The sequence below is a fragment of the Oryza glaberrima genome, chromosome 6 (genome assembly GCF_000147395.1).
Source record: "Oryza glaberrima chromosome 6, OglaRS2, whole genome shotgun sequence".
Taxonomy (NCBI): domain Eukaryota; kingdom Viridiplantae; phylum Streptophyta; class Magnoliopsida; order Poales; family Poaceae; genus Oryza; species Oryza glaberrima.
This window is the reverse complement of record NC_068331.1, coordinates 25265261-25283824: the sequence shown is the minus strand read 5'-3', so window position 1 is coordinate 25283824 and position 18564 is coordinate 25265261. Positions and strand designations below refer to the sequence as shown.

Sequence of the window (18564 nt, the reverse complement as noted above, 5' to 3'; positions counted from 1 at the left end):
ATATTTCTCATGTTTATTCCATGGACGACTTGACGACGGATTGCACAATTGCAGTGTCATTGCTTGCATTTGCAAGGAGTGGATAACGCAGATGTATCTATATAACATATACATAAGTATACTAGCATAGTACACGATGATGTAAGCCAAGATTTTCTTAGGGGGTAAATGGGTAATCCAAGATCTAAATGAGCTTTTTTAGAGTATATATTATCTAAAATAAATTACTCCCTCCGTCTCAAAATATAAGCATTTTTAAAATAGTATCAAGTCAAATATTTTTAAATTTTACTATTAATAGGAAAAAATAAAAAAGATCACAACATCGATGTTATTGGATTTATCATTGAACAAAGTATCACAACATACAACTATTTTTATTTAAAACATATTACTTTTATAGAAAATTGTTAGTCAAAATAATATCTAAAAGACTGTGTGGAATTTTAAAAATATTTATATTTTAGGAGGGAGGGGATTGATCTAAATGCGCATCGGTATAATCTGATACTCTCACGCACTGAACGAACGACTCACAGACGGCTGGTGATTGCTTTGAGATCTGTGCTCTCGCCACGTGTCAATCACTGGGCACAGAGGTGTCCTTCCGATGGCAGAAAAGACCAGATCCTACGATTTTTTCGAGTAAAGTCCATCACCGGTCCCTAAACTTGTACTGCTGTGTTATTCTGGTCCCTAAACTTGCAAATCGACCGTTCAGGTCCTCAAACTTGTTCAACTGTGTTATCCCGGTCTCTAAACTTGCAGATCACTCGTTTAGGTCCTCCAACTTGTTCAGTTGTGTCACCCCAGTCTCTAAACATGACGGTCTAAAAACTTTATATCAAAAAATAATTCATAACTTTTCATGTGAACTCTAATAATGACAAACTTTATATCAAAATTGTAGCCCTCGACGCGACCTACAACTTTGTAGTTGAAAAGTTTTTGAATTAAAACTGTTTAGGGTCCCAAAATATTGTTGCATGTTTATAGATTTTGAAATTTTAATTTTAAAATTACATTTTGGGACCAAAAATGACTTAAAATAAAAAAATTCAACTACAAAGTTGTAGATCGCGTAGAGGGCTACAAGTTTGATATAAAGTTTGTCTTCATTAGAGCTCACATGAAAAAGTTATCAATTATTTTTAAATATAAAGTCTTTAGACTGTCCTATTTGACCCAGATGATATTCAAATCCAAGTTTAAAGACCGGGGTGACACAACTAAAAAAGTTGGAGGACCTAAACGAGTGATCTATAAGTTTAGGGACCGGGATGACACATGCGAACAAGTTTAAGGATCTGAACATTAGATTTGTGAGTTTAGGGACCGAAATGATACAGCGGTACAAGTTTAGAGACAGGTGATGGACTTTACTCTTTTCTTCTCCAACACTGTCCCTTCCCGTCTTTCTCCTCCTCCTCCCCTCACTCGTAGTCTCGTCTTCGTCTACTCCACCACCACCATCTCCTCTCCCTCTCGTCTTCCCTGGCGCGCGCGGCCGGCGAGCCGGCGAGCGGCGTCGCGGCGGTGAACTTCCTCGTCCTCGTCCCCTTCCCGACTCCCCGCCCCCCACCTAGCCTCCTCCCAAGTGAGGACTCCTCGCGCTCGCGCGCGCGCGGCCGGCGAGGGGCGACGCAGCCGGGGCCTCCGTCCTCTCGGCAGCACGAATTGAATTGGAGGTAGGTAGGTATGTATTCCGTTCTTCGCTCGTAGCGCCTTCTTCGCACCACTCGATTTCGCCTGCGTAGAGTGGAGATCCGTCCGGAATTTGATTGGTTTCACCCCCAATTAGCACCCCCCGTGTGCCCCCAGGTGAGGTGGATATACTGTACTAGTTGACTGCTACTAGGATGGACTTGCTTTGAATTTTCGTTGTAAAAATGTAAAATATACATGTATAATCCGTTTACTTTCTATGATGGTTTATCTTCATATCTTGGCTACGCTACAAAATGATACATCAAATATGGTATTGAATTAGTTTTGTTGTCGGCAGAATCGATTGTACTAGTTATAGGCGGACTTTGAAACACACATAGTATATATTGGCATGGTCGCAAACAAACCAAACCTTTTCTTCGCTGATTTTTGCTGCACCCTGATATGCTTTATTTGTTGTTGCATATACACTGGTGCTTTTGCAAAGTTTGGGTCTAGTGCTATTTCTGCTGAAAATGCTCTTTAATCTCTGGATGTGTAGCAGCGTAAAACTCTGGTTTTTCTTGTATGCAGGGGCTTTCAAGTTATTGTTTAAGCATTTTTTTGTTGTAATTTCTGACATATAAACTTGTCGGTATGCTAGAAAGAACTTTGGAACTAACTTTAGATTGCCCGTACAATCATATGCAAAGTAGATGAATGCCGCTTCATTCAAGTGTATTCTAGAGGGTTGTTAGTGCGTACTAGGCTTCTTTTCCTACTGACATATTCTGTTGTCAGGCACATTTGTAAAAATGGGAGTTTACCTTAGTACCCCCAAAACCGAGAAGCTATCTGAAGATGGCGAAAATGATAAGCTTAAATTTGGACTCTCATCTATGCAAGGATGGCGTGCAACTATGGAGGATGCTGTGAGTTTCTATCCATTATTCCTTAATGTTGCTTACCACTTTCGTATTTCCAGATTCCATTATTCGATGGATACCTCCAGAATGTTAGGAAAATGTAAACTCCAGTGTCTGTACAATGGATAGAGTTTCTTTTCCAATAGCAAAGTTGTCATTGAGGTTAGTTGAAGTCCATATACATAACAAAATAGTTGAAATGATATTTGATTAGCGGTTCAGAGGTGATGACTGATGAGATAAGTAACATTTATATGTTTGTTGAATTTTGGTCCTAAAGTAGTGATATCTTTTCATACATTTGGTGGACTTATTTTAAATCAGCAAAATCATGAATCAACTGATGATTTCCAGTTACCATTTTAGCTGAAAAAAGATCTGGTGTTGAGGTAACCATGAGTCCATGACAAATACATGTGCACGTGCACGCACACACAAAAGGACCTCACACTTTTCCTGATTTTACCACGGCAGTTTATTCTCCAGATGTTGGATGTAGGCATCTTAGAACTTGTTTGGCATATACTCCATACTGAACTATTGCCTATACTGGATGTTCAAACTAGCTAGTAGCTACTGAAAATATAATCTAGATATATCCATAATAAGTCTTGATCACTACCATTAAAGCAGAAGCTATGGCTAATATTTGGTGACTTATTTAGTTCTTTAGCATAGACTAATAAAATATTGCCACCTGGCATGTCCAGTTGACATCTTTTTATAAGCTAAAATTTCCTCTGTTTTAATTCAGCTGTGATTGTGTTGGCTCATTTTATAATGCAAACTCTAATTCTGCATGCAATGTTCCAGCATTCAGCTTTGCTAGATATCGATAATGACACATCATTCTTTGGTGTTTTCGATGGACATGGAGGTATGGTTACCTGTAGAGAACAGTTGCTCTTCTTTACTCATGACTTTTTGAACATTGGACTAAAACAAACATCAACCTAATACCTTGTCTCAGGAAGAGTGGTTGCTAAATTCTGTGCAAAATATCTGCACAGAGAAGTTCTCAGAAGTGAGGCCTATTCAGCAGGTGACCTGGGCAATGCAGCCCATAAAGCTTTCTTTAGGTATAGGAAGCTTGAATGCCTTTTCCCTCATAACCAATTGGCAATTTTCTGTACAATTGTTTATAATAGAAATAATGACCGCATCATTTCAGAATGGATGAGATGATGCGAGGTCAAAGAGGCTGGCGAGAACTACAAGCACTTGGAGATAAGATAAACCAGATTAGTGGCATGATAGAAGGCTTGATCTGGTCTCCAAGAGGCAGTGATTCAAATGATCAACACGATGATTGGGCTTTTGAAGAGGTACTTGTGCACTTGGCATGAATTGACTGATCAAACATAACATAACATGCAATCTACATTGCAAGATGGTGCCTTAAGCATTTGTATAACTTAACGCTCATGTGTTATGACTAAACATATGGTATCCACCTTCACTAAGTGTTTAAAGTTGCAAAAGGGCAGTTATATATACAGATCAGAGAACAACTTTAAGTTGTTAAGATTCACACATGGGGCTTATGATACCAACAATGAGAACTCTTGACAAGCATATGAATATTTTTTGTCCTCGTTTGCTATTGTCATGTTGTGCGGTGCCTGTAGCAATGCTATCATATTGGTGTTTCTTCATATTTTCACAGTTTGACATTAGGTGCTTCATGTAGTCTTACAACACTTTTTTAATACCAGGGACCACACTCTGACTTTGCTGGGCCAACCTGTGGGAGCACAGCTTGTGTTGCAATAGTAAGAAATAACCAACTTGTTGTCGCAAATGCTGGTGATTCCCGCTGTGTTATCTCAAGGAATGGTCAGGTCTGTCATTGTTGTTCCTCAGAGACTTGTACTACACTTATATGTAAAGATGCAACAAGGATCTCATTATTGCTCTATCTGTAATATAGGCATACAATTTATCAAGAGACCACAAACCAGAGCTTGAAGCAGAGAGAGAAAGAATACTGAAAGCAGGAGGGTACATACAGATGGGACGAGTAAATGGAACTATAAACTTGTCAAGGGCAATTGGTATGTTCTGTACTTGCTGTTCTGTTCATACTGATTACATGATGCCTTACACATGCAAAGATTTCTGTAGGTGACATTGAATTTAAACAGAACAAGTTCTTGTCTCCTGATAAGCAAATGTTAACTGCAAACCCTGACATCAACACAGTAAGCACTTCAACTTCTAACATTGTTTTAAATTGTCCCAGCTACTATACCATGTTATCATTTCCTTCCTGATGGTATTTTATGAAACTTAATTGGTTTTGTAGGTGGAGCTTTGTGATGATGATGACTTTCTTGTTTTAGCATGTGATGGCATCTGGTAAGCCCCTCTATCAACGGGTTCCATAATTGCTATCAGTGTAATAGCCTATTATGCTACTTTGCACAAGCTATTAGCTGCAGTTTTACAGTTTCTTTGGCCAGAACTCAGAAGTAACCACCATATACTCTGACCACAAACAGGGACTGCATGTCTAGCCAACAGCTGGTTGATTTCATCCACGAACACATAAACACAGTGAGTAACAGTTTATTTCTGTAATGTTAAAGCTTATATGGGATTTCTTGGTCTTTGGCAATACTTGAGGCATGGAAACAAAATGCAGGAGAGCAGCCTTTCTGCGGTATGCGAAAGAGTGCTAGATAGATGCCTGGCTCCATCAACTTTGGGTGGAGAAGGATGCGACAACATGACAATGATCCTAGTGCAGTTCAAGAAGCCAATTAGTCAGAACAAGAATGTCAGTCCTGCGGAACAATCAGCTGCCGACAAACAACCAACTGGAGACACACATTGGTCTGAGATTCAGTGAGTTACCTTCTTCAATGCAGCTGACGATCTCTTTCATTCATAATCGATTTTTCTACCCACACATACTAACCCTAAACTCTTGTGATCAGTGTGACCGAGGAGAGTAGCTCGTGATGTTCTAGCCCGATAAAACCGGTACACCAAAGAACACCCAGTGTATCCTGATGCGATATCGCAATTGGCTAAACAGGCATAATTCACGAAATTTCAGTGTACATACCAGCCTCGTTAAATTGTTGACACAGCGTTTACACCCGTGGCCATTCATGTTCTGCTGCATTAGCAGCCAATCAGTTTGTTATTCTCCAAAGCTCCAGTTTGTAATTTCCGGTTGTGATTTCATCTCACCAATCCTCTTCTAACTACTGTACAAGTGTACATTTTGGTGGAAATGAGTTACCTGTTGAGTGTACTAACCACTCGTAGTGGTGCTGTGCTCTTTTGATCTTGCTCGTATGGCTTTATCAGATTTGCAGATTTGTCAGATACGCACTCAGGCAGTAGTCCATTTGCACCGTTGCAGGTTGTGCAAGTTCAGTATGGCGAGAAAAATTCGCGAGAAATTAAATACTCCCTCCGTCAAAAAAAAAAAAAAGACAAATCCTGGGTTTTCATGTCCAACATTTGACCGTTCGTCTTATTTAAAAAAATATAAAAAAAATTAAAAAGATAAGTCACGCATAAAGTACTAATTATGTTTTATCATCTAACAACAATAAAAATACTAATTATAAAAAGAATTCATATAAAACGGACAGTCAAACGTTAGACACGGAAACTCGGAGTTTATCTTTTTTTTTTTTTTTTTTTGAACGGAGGGAGTATGTTTCTGCCATTAGTGGTGTTTTAACGGCAATCTTCTGATTACCGGCGGCTGCAGTGTTTTCTGATTGCCGGTATGGTTTGAATTTTTCAAAACGTTTCCGCAAATTACGAGATTCTATATCTTTTTCCGATTTTTAAGCCGAGCAATGGCAACAACTCACAGCAGTCTCTTCTCTTCTTCCACCTCGAAGCGCGGCCGAGGAGAAAGCCACCGAACAGTGCTGCGCAGTGCGGCGCAGCGCCGCCGCGGCGAGGGCCATGGAGTTCCGGTTCCGCGCCGGCGACCGCAGGCATCGACCTCCCTCCGCCGCGTCCGGGCCCTTCTCCGACACCCGCCGCGGCTACTTCGTCGGGGCGGCGCAAGCCATGCGAGGTAATTAAGCAGGGGCTGGATAGAGCTGTGATGTCGAGCTCTCAATTGTCCCTGACAGGTTCTGCCACCCCCCGCGCAGGCGCAGTGGGGCACTTCCGCGGCGGGCTCCGGCCGCCGCCGCCGACGCCGTTCGGGTGGGAGGAGGCCGCGCGGCTGGAGCGGATCATCAGCGAGGAGGTGGGGCGGCGGCTCATCGAGAAGGAGGTGGAGCGGCGGCTCATCGAGGAGGACGTGCGCCGCGAGGTCGCCTTCGCCCACGGCCTCCACGTGCTCCCGCACGATCCCTTCCCGCGACCGCCGCCGCCGCCGCCGGAGATGCCGGTGGGCATGCACCCGCACCCGCACGAGCCGCCGCCACGCTTCCAGGAGTTGGGGGCATGGGAGGGATTTCGACCTCGCCGGCAGCACGCCGGAGTCGCTGCTCCGCTTAGGTTCGGGCAGAGGATGCTCCTTGGTGGCGCGGAGAGGAGGTGGTCGCCGCCGCCGCCGCCGCGGCCGAAGCCGAAGCACAAGCTCGTGCTGCGGGAGATCGAACCTGGGGAAAGCTCCGAGGTTTGCACCAACTAGTCTTTTTACTCTGAGTAGCAACAAAATGACATCCCCTTCGTTCTCCTCAACTTTTATTTCCCTATTTGGCATAAAGCACTGATACTGATACCTGGTTCTGAAATTCCTTTACCACATTTCTCTTCTGTCACTTGGAAGTTCTGATTACAGTATCTCTAGATGGTAGCTTTCTTCCATTTTAGCTTGTGTTGCTATACTCTTGATGATAAAAGAACATGTGAGTAAATCCTTGTTATGTAGAGTGGTCATTGTTTTTGTTGATTCAGGGGAAGTCCAGGAGTAGATCTAAGTACTGGCTGCAATACATCTCATATAGGTAGAAGGGTTTTTTATTTTCACCTTGATAGTCATTTTGCAATAATGAAGAACTGTGGGGGGACACTTATCTCAAGGTTTAGGTAAAAGTTTTAATTAGATTATAAGATTTCGAGAGATTGTTGCCCTTTTGGACCAGAAGAAATTTCTGAAGTGAAATTTATTGTTTAGCCATGAGTGAACTTGGTGCACAGAGATGTCATTTGGCCCTTTGGAACACATGAACATTCTGAGGTAAAATTTATGATTTAGGAAGATGGGCTAAACTTGATAGAAGAGATATAATCCACATTTGTTGGGAAAGAAGTGCTGAGCAGGCTGTAGTAACCTGTTACCACTTTTTTTTTGGCGAAGATCGCTGGCCCAATTTATCAAGAAGAAGGGTAGGAAACGGTAGAACAGCACCATCAAGGTGCCTTGAATACAGGATTTTACTCAACACACACATACCACTTACCACCAGGGTTAATCCTATCGGTTAGGCCGATTTGATTGGGCCTCGCCGAAATGCCGAAATTTCGGAAATTTCGATCCGAAATTTCTGAAATTTTGAACAAAATTTAGTTGAATTTGAACAAATATTACCAAAATGCATGAAACAATTGAAAAAATTCAGCCGAAGTAATATCGTATAGGAGGGGACCGAAATTTCTGAAATTTTTTGGAAATTTCGGTCCGAAATTTCCAACCCTGCTTACCACTGTTTTTTGGTTGTTGGAAGTGCTGGCATAGTTTACTGGGGGTATGAGGTACATCATACAGGGTTCAGAAGGGGGACTAGGGAATTACTTGTGGATTTCAGTTTCTACTTGTAGCAATATAAAAACCTACGGTTAGTTCTTTATCAAATTGTTTGGTCCCTCTTGCCCTTTGTTGTTTGACATCAGTGTTCTCTATCCAATATCCACACATTCATCTGGTAGATATCCCTATAGAAATATTTTCAATCAAGCAAATGACCATGACATGCTTTTGTTCTAGAGCGTTATTTTGAAGCAGTCAGATGCATATTAAGTTTTTAGCTGAGCTGAAATATCCTTTTTCAGGTTCCTTCAGAAACAAAACATTCAGAATCAAAACCTTTGGAAACAAAACCTTTACAAACAAAGGTTTCAGGAGTGAAGAGGAAAGTAGATGCAATTCCTGCAACCACTCGACCAGGGAAATTACAGAAACCAGCCCAGGACTGGAGCTGTGCACTATGTCAAGTGAGTGCAACTAGTGAGGGAGCTCTAAATGAACATCTTGAAGGGAAAAGGCATAAGGCAAAGCTGGCTCATTGTGGAGCCAGCAATGCGATTAAGGATGGCAAAAGCAGCCTGAAAGAAAAAACTGCAAATAAGGATGATGCAGGCCCTAGTGATGCACCTAAGAAAATATGCATCCAGGTAGATGGAGCAATGCATGAAGTTGTTCAAAAAAGCAATTACCTGTGGTGCGATCGCTGCAAAGTCAGGTGTGACAACAACGTGACCATGGCTGACCATCTGCGGGGCAAGAAGCACAGTGGTTTAAACAAGGTTTGGACATCAATAAATGCTGTCAGAATGAACAAGAAAAAGGAACAGTCGGCTGCTACATGGGAAGAAACGGTGAATGAAAATGAACGTACTGAAATACCAGTGGAAGCTAAGGATGACAGCGCAGGCTTGTCCACCGAAGAAGACGAAACATGCCATTATGAAATTCCAGTGAAAAATAGTAAGAATGAAGGCACATACTTGGCCACTGAAGTAGATCAAAGTGACTCTGAAATTGAAACTCCGGTAGAAATTATGAGAGAAGGCTTGAACATGGCCACCGATGCCACCGATGAAAATGTCCGTATGGAAGATCCACTGGAAATCAAGAAGGAAAACCCCGATGAGACAAATCTTGCGCCAAAGGAGGAGCAACACTAACACCATAGATTGGTGTTTTGCTTGACTTCTTCATTAATTAAGACAAGCTTATGCCAAACATATGCCCGTTCTCTCTTCAACATATGGAGCTCACAGGGTAACAACACTACTTAGGGATAAATTTTTCTTGTAAAGTTGTTTGGCTACTGATAATCAAGTTAGGAACCATGCAAGTTGTTTATGAGTTGTGCCCTCTGTGCCTAGCGCCATAGATGACTTGCAAGATTTCTAACTTGAGTGCCAGTGTCCAAGTAATTTTGTATGGAACATTTCTCCCTAATTTGTGTAGCTTGTTATTCTGTAAGGTGCATATGTTACCAGAAGGGATAATTTGCATGATCTCAGAGAGAAACTGATGTGGGCATGCGAAGTATTTTCAGCGAGTTCAATATCTTAGCCGCCTCTATGCTACTGCTAGTTGCATTAGTTTTGATTGATGCTTGGCAGTGACCAAGCTGAGCTGAGTCCTGTCTATATAGAGGTGACGAGTTGCTTAGCTCCCTGTTAACTGTACTTCAGTTATTAGTTTCTTCGTAACCTGTTTTGTCCTGGTAGGAACTTAAGTTATTGGTTTCTTCATAATCTGTTGTGTCCGGGTAGGATCTTAATTTCGAGGCAGCTTTATCTTTTCAGTTTTAAAATGCATGTGCTCATTCAGGTGTTTGCTGGTGTTCTGCACTTCTCTGGCAATCTTTAGTTTGTCGTATGGAACCGGTTGCACTCACGAGAAGTTGCAAAATCACTATATTATAGCATGGTGATTGGGGGGCTTGTTGCATTACTTTATTCTTTGTATGACAGGAACTATCCATTCTTCGGCTGGACATTCAGGTTTTCTCGCTCAAAGGTAAGCATCAGAGATTTTCGTTTGTTCAGCATATCAGGTATAGTTTCAGTCTCTCTGTGGCTGAATTCTGTCTAGCTTAACATGCAGTAATGAATTTGTAATTTTCCGTAATGTTCTTAAAACCACCCTTCGATCTTCGAGACAATCCAGAATGACCATTATTACCAAACTTGCAGCTGGAGTAATTCATAAAGCTGTAGCTAGATTCTGACATTCAGTTACTTACATACAGAGACGAACAGGTAGAAAAATCGTGCGAGTGGCATACTAGCACACCATGTGACTACCATGTTCTTACAAGTTACAACTAGTTCAGATGTTACAAGCTACTTGTACGAAGCAAGAGCGGCTGTGCAGAACAGAACTGCGTCGCTGTGGCCATGCTGCGGCTGTCAGTCGGCGAGCTGCTTCTTCTTGGCCTCCGCCTCGTCGGTGGCCTCCACCTGCATCTTGGCCGCCCTCATGTCCGCCTCCGCCGCCTCCTCCTCGCTCCTCGCCGTCACCTTCCTCACCTGCAAAACCACACACACCCCACAGATCAAAAGCAGAAGCAGAGCAAACCTCACACAAAAGCGTGCCCAACCAAAAGCGAGTTTCTACCAGTCCAAGGAACGAGGCCCAGGCGTGCTGCAGCGACTCGCGCACGGAGATTCCCGCCGCCGCCGCCTCCTTCTGCGCCCTCGCCGCCGCCGTCGTCTCCTTCCTCCCGTCGCCGCCCTCCATCGTCTTCGCGCGATCCGACGTCCTCTGCTCCTGCCTCCTCTCCGCTGCTTGTGCTTGATATGGTATGCAAGTTACACGGTGGTCGCCGTATAAAAAAAGAGAGAGAGAAAAAGGGTGCAGGAACAGGATGCGGGCCGCCACGTGTCCCGCCGCCCCCGAGCTACGTGGCGGTTCGAGACGTTTGGAGAGAAATCAGGGAGAAAGTGGAGAAGGGGATGCGGCGCGGCGCGGCACGGGGAGACGACACGTCGGATGGTTGGCAGGAGCAAAGAACCCGGGAAATGGCACTGTTACTTCTGGGCTAAATGTGTGCTGGGCCAACCAGGCCGGCCTGGCTGGTGTAGCCATGGGCTCGTGGCCTGGCTTTAGGCTAGCTTGTCAACGTCACCGACGCACGCAATTACTTCCTCTTACACAGAAGACAAAAAAAAAAAGTAGTTGGGAATGATTAAAGTTGGTTGAGTAAAAAAGTATATTAAATAAATTTAATAGAGAATTTTTATGATTAATTGAGAATAGGAGATATATGAAAAAATAGCTTTGTTTTAGGTAGAGATAGCTACGTTTTAAAACGACGGTAGTAATCGACGTGCACAATATCACCAAGAAAAGCAGTTGTTGGGAATCCAGCTGATTGGAACACGAAGAAGATGAAAAAAAAAATATCAGCTTATGGTTTTTAATTTATTTTTGTGAATTTTACAATCTTCTCCAAATCTTAAATTCTAAAATAAAAGCTGGATTATTTAGAGAGATTTTGACTTAAAAAAGCGGTTGCTGCTGAAGCTTACCAAACTTGTCCCAAGTCTGAATCAAAATATCAGATACAGCCAATCAGCCATGCGTACCAATCTGCACACAGTGAGCGGCGGCTACCCGATCTGGTACTGGTAGTAGCAGGAACGACGATGGCGGAGGAGTCAGGGAGGAGGAGCGGCGGCGGCGGCGTCAGGGTGTGCGTCACCGGCGGCGCTGGGTTCATCGGCTCGTGGCTCGTCAAGAAGCTCCTCGGCGCCGGCTACACCGTGCACGCCACCCTGCGAAGCATAGGTACACACGGTTCAACGCTCCGGCGCGGCGACCGATCCCCCTGCCGCGCGTCGCGCCGCTGATTTGGTCGCGTGGTTTTTCAGGGGACGAGGTGAAGGTGGGCCTCCTGCGGCGGCTCGTCCCCGGCGACGCGCCGCCGGAGCGGCTGCGCCTGTTCGAGGCCGACCTCTACGACGCCGCCACCTTCGCTCCGGCCATCGCCGGCTGCCAGTTCGTCTTCCTCGTCGCCACGCCTTTCCTCCATGACGCCACCAGCACGAAGGTAAAAAAAAAAAAAAAAAAACAGAGAGAAAACTCTCATCTCACTCTAGTACACACTCCGCCCTAAATTAAAAGACATGTTTTTTACACGGTTTTTAATAATATATTTTAATTATTAATTTATCTCGTGTTATATTTTCGATGAATATGAAATTAGCATCATATTAAAGTACTAAATCTAGTGATATAATATACTTAATACTTGCATACGTATGGTTAGTATAATTATTAATCAAAAGTTATCATGTTTGATTTTTTTAAAAATAACAGGACGGTCCTGTAATTTTGTTACGGAGGGAGTAGTACTATTTAATCGTTCTTTTCAATGAGGCAATTAATTAGTAGTACTACACAGTCACATGGTTTGCTTTGATTGATGGCGTCGTATGTCACCGGGATTATATTCCTCTCCACATGGTTGAATTGGGGGAGCTCGCTTAGCATGTCAGGATGTGAATGGTTAGATATGGATTGAACATAGACTGTTTTGAGTGTGTTTGTTGATCTATGATTTAATAGGGTCAATCTATTATGAGTCTATTATATTAATAGGTTATATATGGATATCCAAATGGATCGGTTACATTACTAGTAGAAAAAAAAACTCTTATTACATATATGCAAAACTCGGATCGAAAATTTTTGAACTCGCATTCACACTATAACAACTTATCGAATTCAGTCGAATTTTGGTGGGATAATTTATTACACAGAGAAGCAAATTTGTGTAAATTTTGAGCCCTTTATATATATGGGCCCACAACACACTACTAACATACTAAGAAAATTTCATTATATGTGTGTAAACTTGGACCCAAAAATTTTAAACTCAAGTTCACATTATAAAAACTTATTAAATTTAGTTGAATTTTGTAGAAATGATTTATTATATAGAGAAGCAACTTTGTTCAAATTTTAAGCCATTTAGACATGCAAGGCCCACAATGCATTACTAATACCCAAAAATTTTTGTTACGTGTGTAGAACTCGGACCCAAAAATTTTAAACTCGTGTTCACACTTTAAAAACTTATCAAATTTAGTTGAATTTAATAGGAATGAATTATTATATAGAGAAGCAATTTTATATAAATTTTTGAAATATTTATAGATGTGAAGTCATTTTGGGTTGAACCCTTTAAACCTAGGTTCTAGTGGTTTCATCCTTTTGATCCATTTATATTTTTGGTTCGATCCTAAAAATCTATTAGAATAAATTTACGGACAGGTTTTAAATGGATCGACCCTGACCATTCCTCGCATGCAGTACAATAACACGGCGGAGGCGGCGCTGGACGCGGCGCGGGTGATCCTCCGGCAATGCGAGGAATCCAGCACGGTGAAGCGCGTCATCTACACGAGCTCCATGGCTGCGACCTCGCCGCTCAAGGAGGACTCCACCGGCTTCAAGGACTCCATCGACGAATCCTGCTGGACGCCGCTCGCCGTCGACTACCCTTACCGGAGCGCACGGTTTGATGTAAAAAGAAAAAGAAAAATCACGACGAACTTCGGAGATGAATTCTAATCACTCGAGTGGATGTCCACTCATATAGTGCATATCAACTAAATAATCTTGAAAAAAATTTAAAAACATTTACAAGATAGATTGATATATAACTCCATAAACATACAAGTTAAAATTCAATTTTTATAAGTCGTAATAAAAAATAACAAATTTAACTGTGAATATACGTGTACTATTCAGAGTTTGATTTGTTATTTTTGTTACAACTTGTAGAAGCCGAATTTAAACTTGTATGTTTGTGGGGTGATATATTACATATGAATCTATCTTGTTAAATTTTTTGAATTTTTTTCATGCACATTTAGTTGATAATGCAACAAATAGGTGGATGTCTACCTACGTGATTAAAAGTGTTTCCTGACGAACCGACGATCTCAAAATCTATCTATGCAGGAGTACATCCTGTCGAAGCTGCTGTCGGAGAAGGAGCTGCTGGGGCACAGCCACGCCGGCGAGAGGCGGAGGCCGGCGGTCGAGGTGGTGACGGTGCCGTGCTCCGTCGTCGCCGGCGGGACGCTGCAGGGGCAGTCGACGACGAGCCTGGACTGCGTCGTGTCGCCGGTGTCCCGGGACGAGGGCAGCTTCCGGGCGCTCAGGCTGCTGCAGAGGCTGATGGGGTCGGTGCCGATGGTGCACGTCGACGACGTCTGCGACGCGCTCGTCTTCTGCATGGAGCAGCCGTCCCTCACCGGCCGGTTCCTCTGCTCCGCCGCGTACCCGACTCTCGACGACATCGTCGAACACTTCGCCGGCAAGTACCCTCACCTCGACCTCCTCAAAGAGTAAGTCTCCACTAATTCTACAAACATTATATCCAGAATACTCTCTCTCCCTAAATATTTGGCACCGTTGATTATTTTTAAACATGTTTAACTATTTATCTTATTTAAAAACTTTTGTGAAATTTGTAAAACTATATGTATGCATAAAAGTATATTTAACAATGAACCAAATGATAGAAAATAAATTAATAATTACTTAAATTTTTTGAATAAGACGAACGGTCAAACATGTTTAAAAAAATCAATGGCATTAAATATTTAGAGACGGAGGGAGTATTTCACGTGATGATTGGATTGTTTGCGTCGAACTATTCTCTTTATCTCACAGAAAACCAATATATGTCTCACAGAAAACCAACATACGATAAGATGTAATATTATCTAGTGCAACGAACTTAGATTAATGTATATCTAGATGGAGTACTATATAGTGTCATATCCCATTTTAGATTCGTTTTTGTTGGAACGGATAGGGATATCAATCATCTGAAAATAATACATTAGAGATGGGATTGATTAAATGTTGGAACTTAATTGGTGTCAGGACGGAGACATTGCCGAGCATTCAAGCTCACACTGATAAGCTGGGGGAGCTGGGGTTCAAGTACAAGTACGGAATGGAGGAGATACTGGACGAGAGCGTGGAATGCGCGGTGAGACTTGGTTGCCTTGATGCGTCCAAGCTTAGTTTACAAGGATGATAATATCATCCTGATTAGTGCAATTTACCATCATTATTGTGTTGGTGTGCCTCTTCAGGCGTTCTAATTACTATACTTAAAATAAAAAGGAGCAATGGAGCATTCCTTGGCGTCATTGGTTTACAGTCGTGTACTCGTGTACTACCAGCAATCTGAAATCTGAACTTCATTTTTCACTGTCACTGTGGTTTGTTGTCATGTATGTACTAAACCAGCAATCTGAAGGTCTGAACCTCATTTTTCGCTGCCACTGTTAAGGTGGATGATTAACTAACACTAATGGGTAATCTCCGGAGGCAAATCATCGATTACTTCGCTCGTATGGTTCTCTGACGGATAGCCGATGGATTAATGACTTGAATATTTTTGTAACCAAGTGATAATACAAATGGATTTACTAGAAAACTTTCACAAGGGTGTGTTTTTTGCGTTAAAATTGAAAGTTTAATTAAAACTGAAACGATGTGACGGAAAAATTGAAAGTTTGTGTGTATAGGAAAGTTTTAATGTGATGAAAAAGTTAGAAGTTTGAAAAAAAAGTTTGGAACTAAACTTGGCCCAAGTTTTGTGCCTCTAAAACTTTCGCAAGTTTTTTTTTCCCTAAAACAAATGGATTAATGACTGTTTGACTCGCTTGCTCACTAGTCAACGGTCAAATTTATTTTCCCTTCTTCTAAGAACAGTCAAACTTGATGTCTCGTGCTATAAAATACTGGCTGGTCTCGATCACATTTCTCACGTGGCACTCGGGCGGCGGCGGCAATGGCGGAAGAGGGGAGGAGCGGCGGCGTCGCCGGAGACGGCGTCCGGGTGTGCGTCACCGGAGGCGCCGGCTTCATCGCCTCGTGGCTCGTGAAGAAGCTCCTCGAGAGAGGCTGCATCGTCCATGCCACGCTGCGAAGCATGGGTGCGCGTGTTGGTTTTGCTCGGTGATTCGATTTTGTGCTGCGATTTGAGCGAAATGGGGAGAGATCGGTGGGGGATTGGGAAGTTTAATTCGATGGTGGGGTTGAGGGTTTTGGTTGGTGGGATGCAGGAGATGAGGAGAAGGCCGGGCTGCTCCGGCGGCTCGTCCCCGGCGCGGCGGAGCGGCTGCGGCTGTTCGAGGCCGATCTCTTCGACGCCGCCACCTTCGCGCCGGCGATCGCCGGCTGCCAGTTCGTCTTCCTCATCGCCACGCCGTACGGGCTGGAGGCCTCCAACTCCAAGGTGAAATTTCCATGTTCTGTCCCTATTTTTATTTCTCATATGTAGATTCATTCCAAGTTGGAATTTCCAACTTCCATTGGGGAATAATAAACTTAGATTTGCTCATTCTGAACACGCGGATTGTAGGACGAATTCTTCTTTTTTTCCTGAAATCTTTCCTGAGATTAATTATGTTTTGTTCGATCGAGAAAGAAACCCGTTGAATTATAAGCTCATGAGCTCATCTATGTCGATTGGATCTTGTTGCTGCTCTGATCATATTTGTTGCTCCCAGTACAAGAACACGGCGGATGCGGCAGTGGACGCGGTGCGCGAGATCCTCCGGCAATGCGCGGAATCCAAGACGGTGAAGCGCGTCATCCACACCGCCTCGATATCCACCGCCTCGCCGTTGATCGACGTCCCCGGCGCCGGCGTCGGCGCCGCCGGGTACAGGGACTTCATCGACGAGTCCTGCTGGACTCCGCTCGACGTCGACTACCCACTCCGGAGCGCCCACTTCGACGTGATCTCTCCTCCTCTGTTCTTCCTCCTCCAATCAAGAACACGATGAAGCAAAAAACAGAAGAAACCAAATTAAACATTGTTTTGCAGAAGTACGTGCTGTCGAAGATGATGTCGGAGAAGGAGCTCCTGGGCTACAACGACGGCGAGGGCCGGGCGTTCGAGGTGGTCACCCTGCCGTGCGGCCTCGTCGCCGGCGACACGGTCCTCGGCCGCGCCCCGGAGACGCTGGAGAACGCCGTGTCGCCGGTGTCCCGGAACGAGCCGTCCTTCGCGTTCCTGAGGCTGCTGCAGAGGCTGGTCGGGTCGGTGCCGCTGGTGCACGCCGACGACGTCTGCGACGCGCTCGTCTTCTGCATGGATCAGCCGTCGCTCGCCGGCCGCTTCCTCTGCTCCGCCGCCTACCCGACCATCCACTACATCGTCGAACACTTCGCCGCCAAGTACCCTCACCTCGACGTCCTCAAAGAGTATGCCGATCTTTCTTTCTCTGATCAAGAACAAATGATTCAAGAAAGATTATACTCCACCTCGGATTCTAGCTTTGGTGGTGTTCTTTTCTTCTGGAGATGAAGATTAAGTCTTTTTTACTTAATTGAGGTGGTATTAACGTATGATTGTTTGAGTTTTAATTATTACAAACTTAAAAATAGATTAATATGATATTTTAGAGCAACTTTCACATAGAACGTTTTCGAACGTAACACACCATTTAGCAGTTTGAAAAAGTGTGCCACGAAAATCTTAATATTCATCCAACTCTTATTGGAGAAAAGAACGGGACCTTTCTTGTGCAATCTGAATTCTGAAATCTTGGCGGCGACAGGCCGGAGAGGGAGGTGGCGAGGGTGCAGCCGGCGGCGGACAAGCTGGGTGAGCTGGGGTTCAGGTACAAGTACGGCATGGAGGAGATACTCGACGGCAGCGTCGGCTGCGCGGCGAGGCTGGGTTACATCGACGCAGCCAAGCTCAGGCCGCAGGAAGGATGAATCTGCTACAGATTTGCAGGATGAAGAAGATGGATGATATTTGTTCGGTTTTAAACAAGTTTTTGGTGTTTGTTTGTAATCTCTTGTGTTCTGAATACCTCTCTCATGTATCACATGACGCATTTCTGCGTCAGAGAACGATATTAATAAGTACCCCGTGGGGCTCGCTAGGCACTTGAGTTATCAAGCGTGTTTCATTCGGTAATTCGGGCTAATTTGCTATTGTTAGCACAAGCCTGAACTGGTATTACCATTTACCAACGCGTGATTTTTTTTAACTGATTTTGAGAAGATGAAAAATCTGGGAGGCAAAAAAAAAAGGAAGAATTTTCCACCATCGGTGACTTCGCACCGTTGCACGGGCACAAACCGTGAAAAATTCAGAGCTTAGTTTCAAACTAGCATCGCGTAAATTGAGAAGAAATCTCTTGGAGTATCTTGGGAATTAATTCAGCATCGCAACAGTACAAACCGGCCACTATCAACATTGAGAGAGAACCACGAGCGATTCCATGACGTCACTGATTACTTGCCTTGCCTCCTAGGCTCCTACCCGTAGAATGGGCG

General features: G+C 43.6%; 4 protein-coding genes across 7 annotated transcripts; 3 read left to right on the top strand and 1 right to left on the bottom strand.

The window, feature by feature from the left end:
* The first annotated feature begins 1417 nt into the window (after nt 1-1417).
* On the top strand, nt 1418-5868 carry LOC127777723 (probable protein phosphatase 2C 58). Of its 4 annotated transcripts, none has more exons than XM_052304337.1 (12): nt 1418-1688; nt 2449-2579; nt 3387-3450; nt 3544-3652; nt 3745-3898; nt 4289-4414; nt 4504-4627; nt 4698-4774; nt 4879-4931; nt 5075-5129; nt 5218-5420; nt 5513-5868. In XM_052304337.1, exons 2-12 carry the CDS (start codon nt 2463-2465, stop codon nt 5535-5537), a joined length of 1107 nt encoding a protein of 368 aa, XP_052160297.1. In that variant the 5' UTR covers nt 1418-1688; nt 2449-2462; the 3' UTR covers nt 5538-5868. The 4 variants fall into 4 exon arrangements, with proteins under 4 accessions (XP_052160297.1, XP_052160300.1, XP_052160296.1 ...); XM_052304340.1 differs by having other exon boundaries at nt 1418-1692; XM_052304336.1 differs by having other exon boundaries at nt 1418-1696.
* Nucleotides 5869-6397: 529 nt separating this feature from the next.
* LOC127777722 (uncharacterized) lies at nt 6398-10315 on the top strand. The gene is made up of 3 exons (XM_052304335.1): nt 6398-6621; nt 6701-7173; nt 8550-10315. The coding sequence occupies exons 1-3, from the start codon at nt 6507-6509 to the stop codon at nt 9402-9404; spliced, it is 1443 nt and encodes a 480-aa protein (XP_052160295.1). The 5' UTR covers nt 6398-6506; the 3' UTR covers nt 9405-10315.
* A 121-nt stretch (nt 10316-10436) lies between these two features.
* LOC127777724 (uncharacterized) lies at nt 10437-11378 on the bottom strand. The gene is made up of 2 exons (XM_052304341.1): nt 10852-11378; nt 10437-10763 (listed from the first exon to the last, which is right to left on the bottom strand). The coding sequence occupies exons 1-2, from the start codon at nt 10972-10974 to the stop codon at nt 10644-10646; spliced, it is 243 nt and encodes an 80-aa protein (XP_052160301.1). The 5' UTR covers nt 10975-11378; the 3' UTR covers nt 10437-10643.
* Nucleotides 11379-11708: 330 nt separating this feature from the next.
* LOC127777040 (uncharacterized) lies at nt 11709-18275 on the top strand. The gene is made up of 10 exons (XM_052303550.1): nt 11709-12024; nt 12108-12286; nt 13552-13764; nt 14206-14594; nt 15139-15292; nt 16025-16202; nt 16332-16504; nt 16779-17009; nt 17099-17478; nt 17835-18275. Exons 1-10 carry the CDS (start codon nt 11883-11885, stop codon nt 17995-17997), a joined length of 2202 nt encoding a protein of 733 aa, XP_052159510.1. The 5' UTR covers nt 11709-11882; the 3' UTR covers nt 17998-18275.
* Nucleotides 18276-18564: the final 289 nt, after the last annotated feature.

Bases quoted from the DNA above. Each gene is read 5' to 3' on its own strand.
- LOC127777723 (XM_052304337.1), top strand. From the start codon at position 2,463: ATGGGAGTTTACCTTAGTACCCCCAAAACCGAGAAGCTATCTGAAGAT. The intron at 3,451-3,543 runs GTATGGTTACCT...ACCTTGTCTCAG, and splicing joins TGTTTTCGATGGACATGGAG to GAAGAGTGGTTGCTAAATTC. The intron at 5,421-5,512 runs GTGAGTTACCTT...TCTTGTGATCAG, and splicing joins ACACATTGGTCTGAGATTCA to TGTGACCGAGGAGAGTAGCT.
- LOC127777722 (XM_052304335.1), top strand. From the start codon at position 6,507: ATGGAGTTCCGGTTCCGCGCCGGCGACCGCAGGCATCGACCTCCCTCC. The intron at 6,622-6,700 runs GTAATTAAGCAG...CCCCCCGCGCAG, and splicing joins GGCGGCGCAAGCCATGCGAG to GCGCAGTGGGGCACTTCCGC. The intron at 7,174-8,549 runs GTTTGCACCAAC...ATCCTTTTTCAG, and splicing joins AACCTGGGGAAAGCTCCGAG to GTTCCTTCAGAAACAAAACA.
- LOC127777724 (XM_052304341.1), bottom strand. From the start codon at position 10,974: ATGGAGGGCGGCGACGGGAGGAAGGAGACGACGGCGGCGGCGAGGGCG. The intron at 10,764-10,851 runs GTAGAAACTCGC...GTGGTTTTGCAG, and splicing joins GGGCCTCGTTCCTTGGACTG to GTGAGGAAGGTGACGGCGAG.
- LOC127777040 (XM_052303550.1), top strand. From the start codon at position 11,883: ATGGCGGAGGAGTCAGGGAGGAGGAGCGGCGGCGGCGGCGTCAGGGTG. The intron at 15,293-16,024 runs TGATAATATCAT...TGGTCTCGATCA, and splicing joins CCAAGCTTAGTTTACAAGGA to CATTTCTCACGTGGCACTCG. The intron at 16,203-16,331 runs GTGCGCGTGTTG...GGTGGGATGCAG, and splicing joins TGCCACGCTGCGAAGCATGG to GAGATGAGGAGAAGGCCGGG.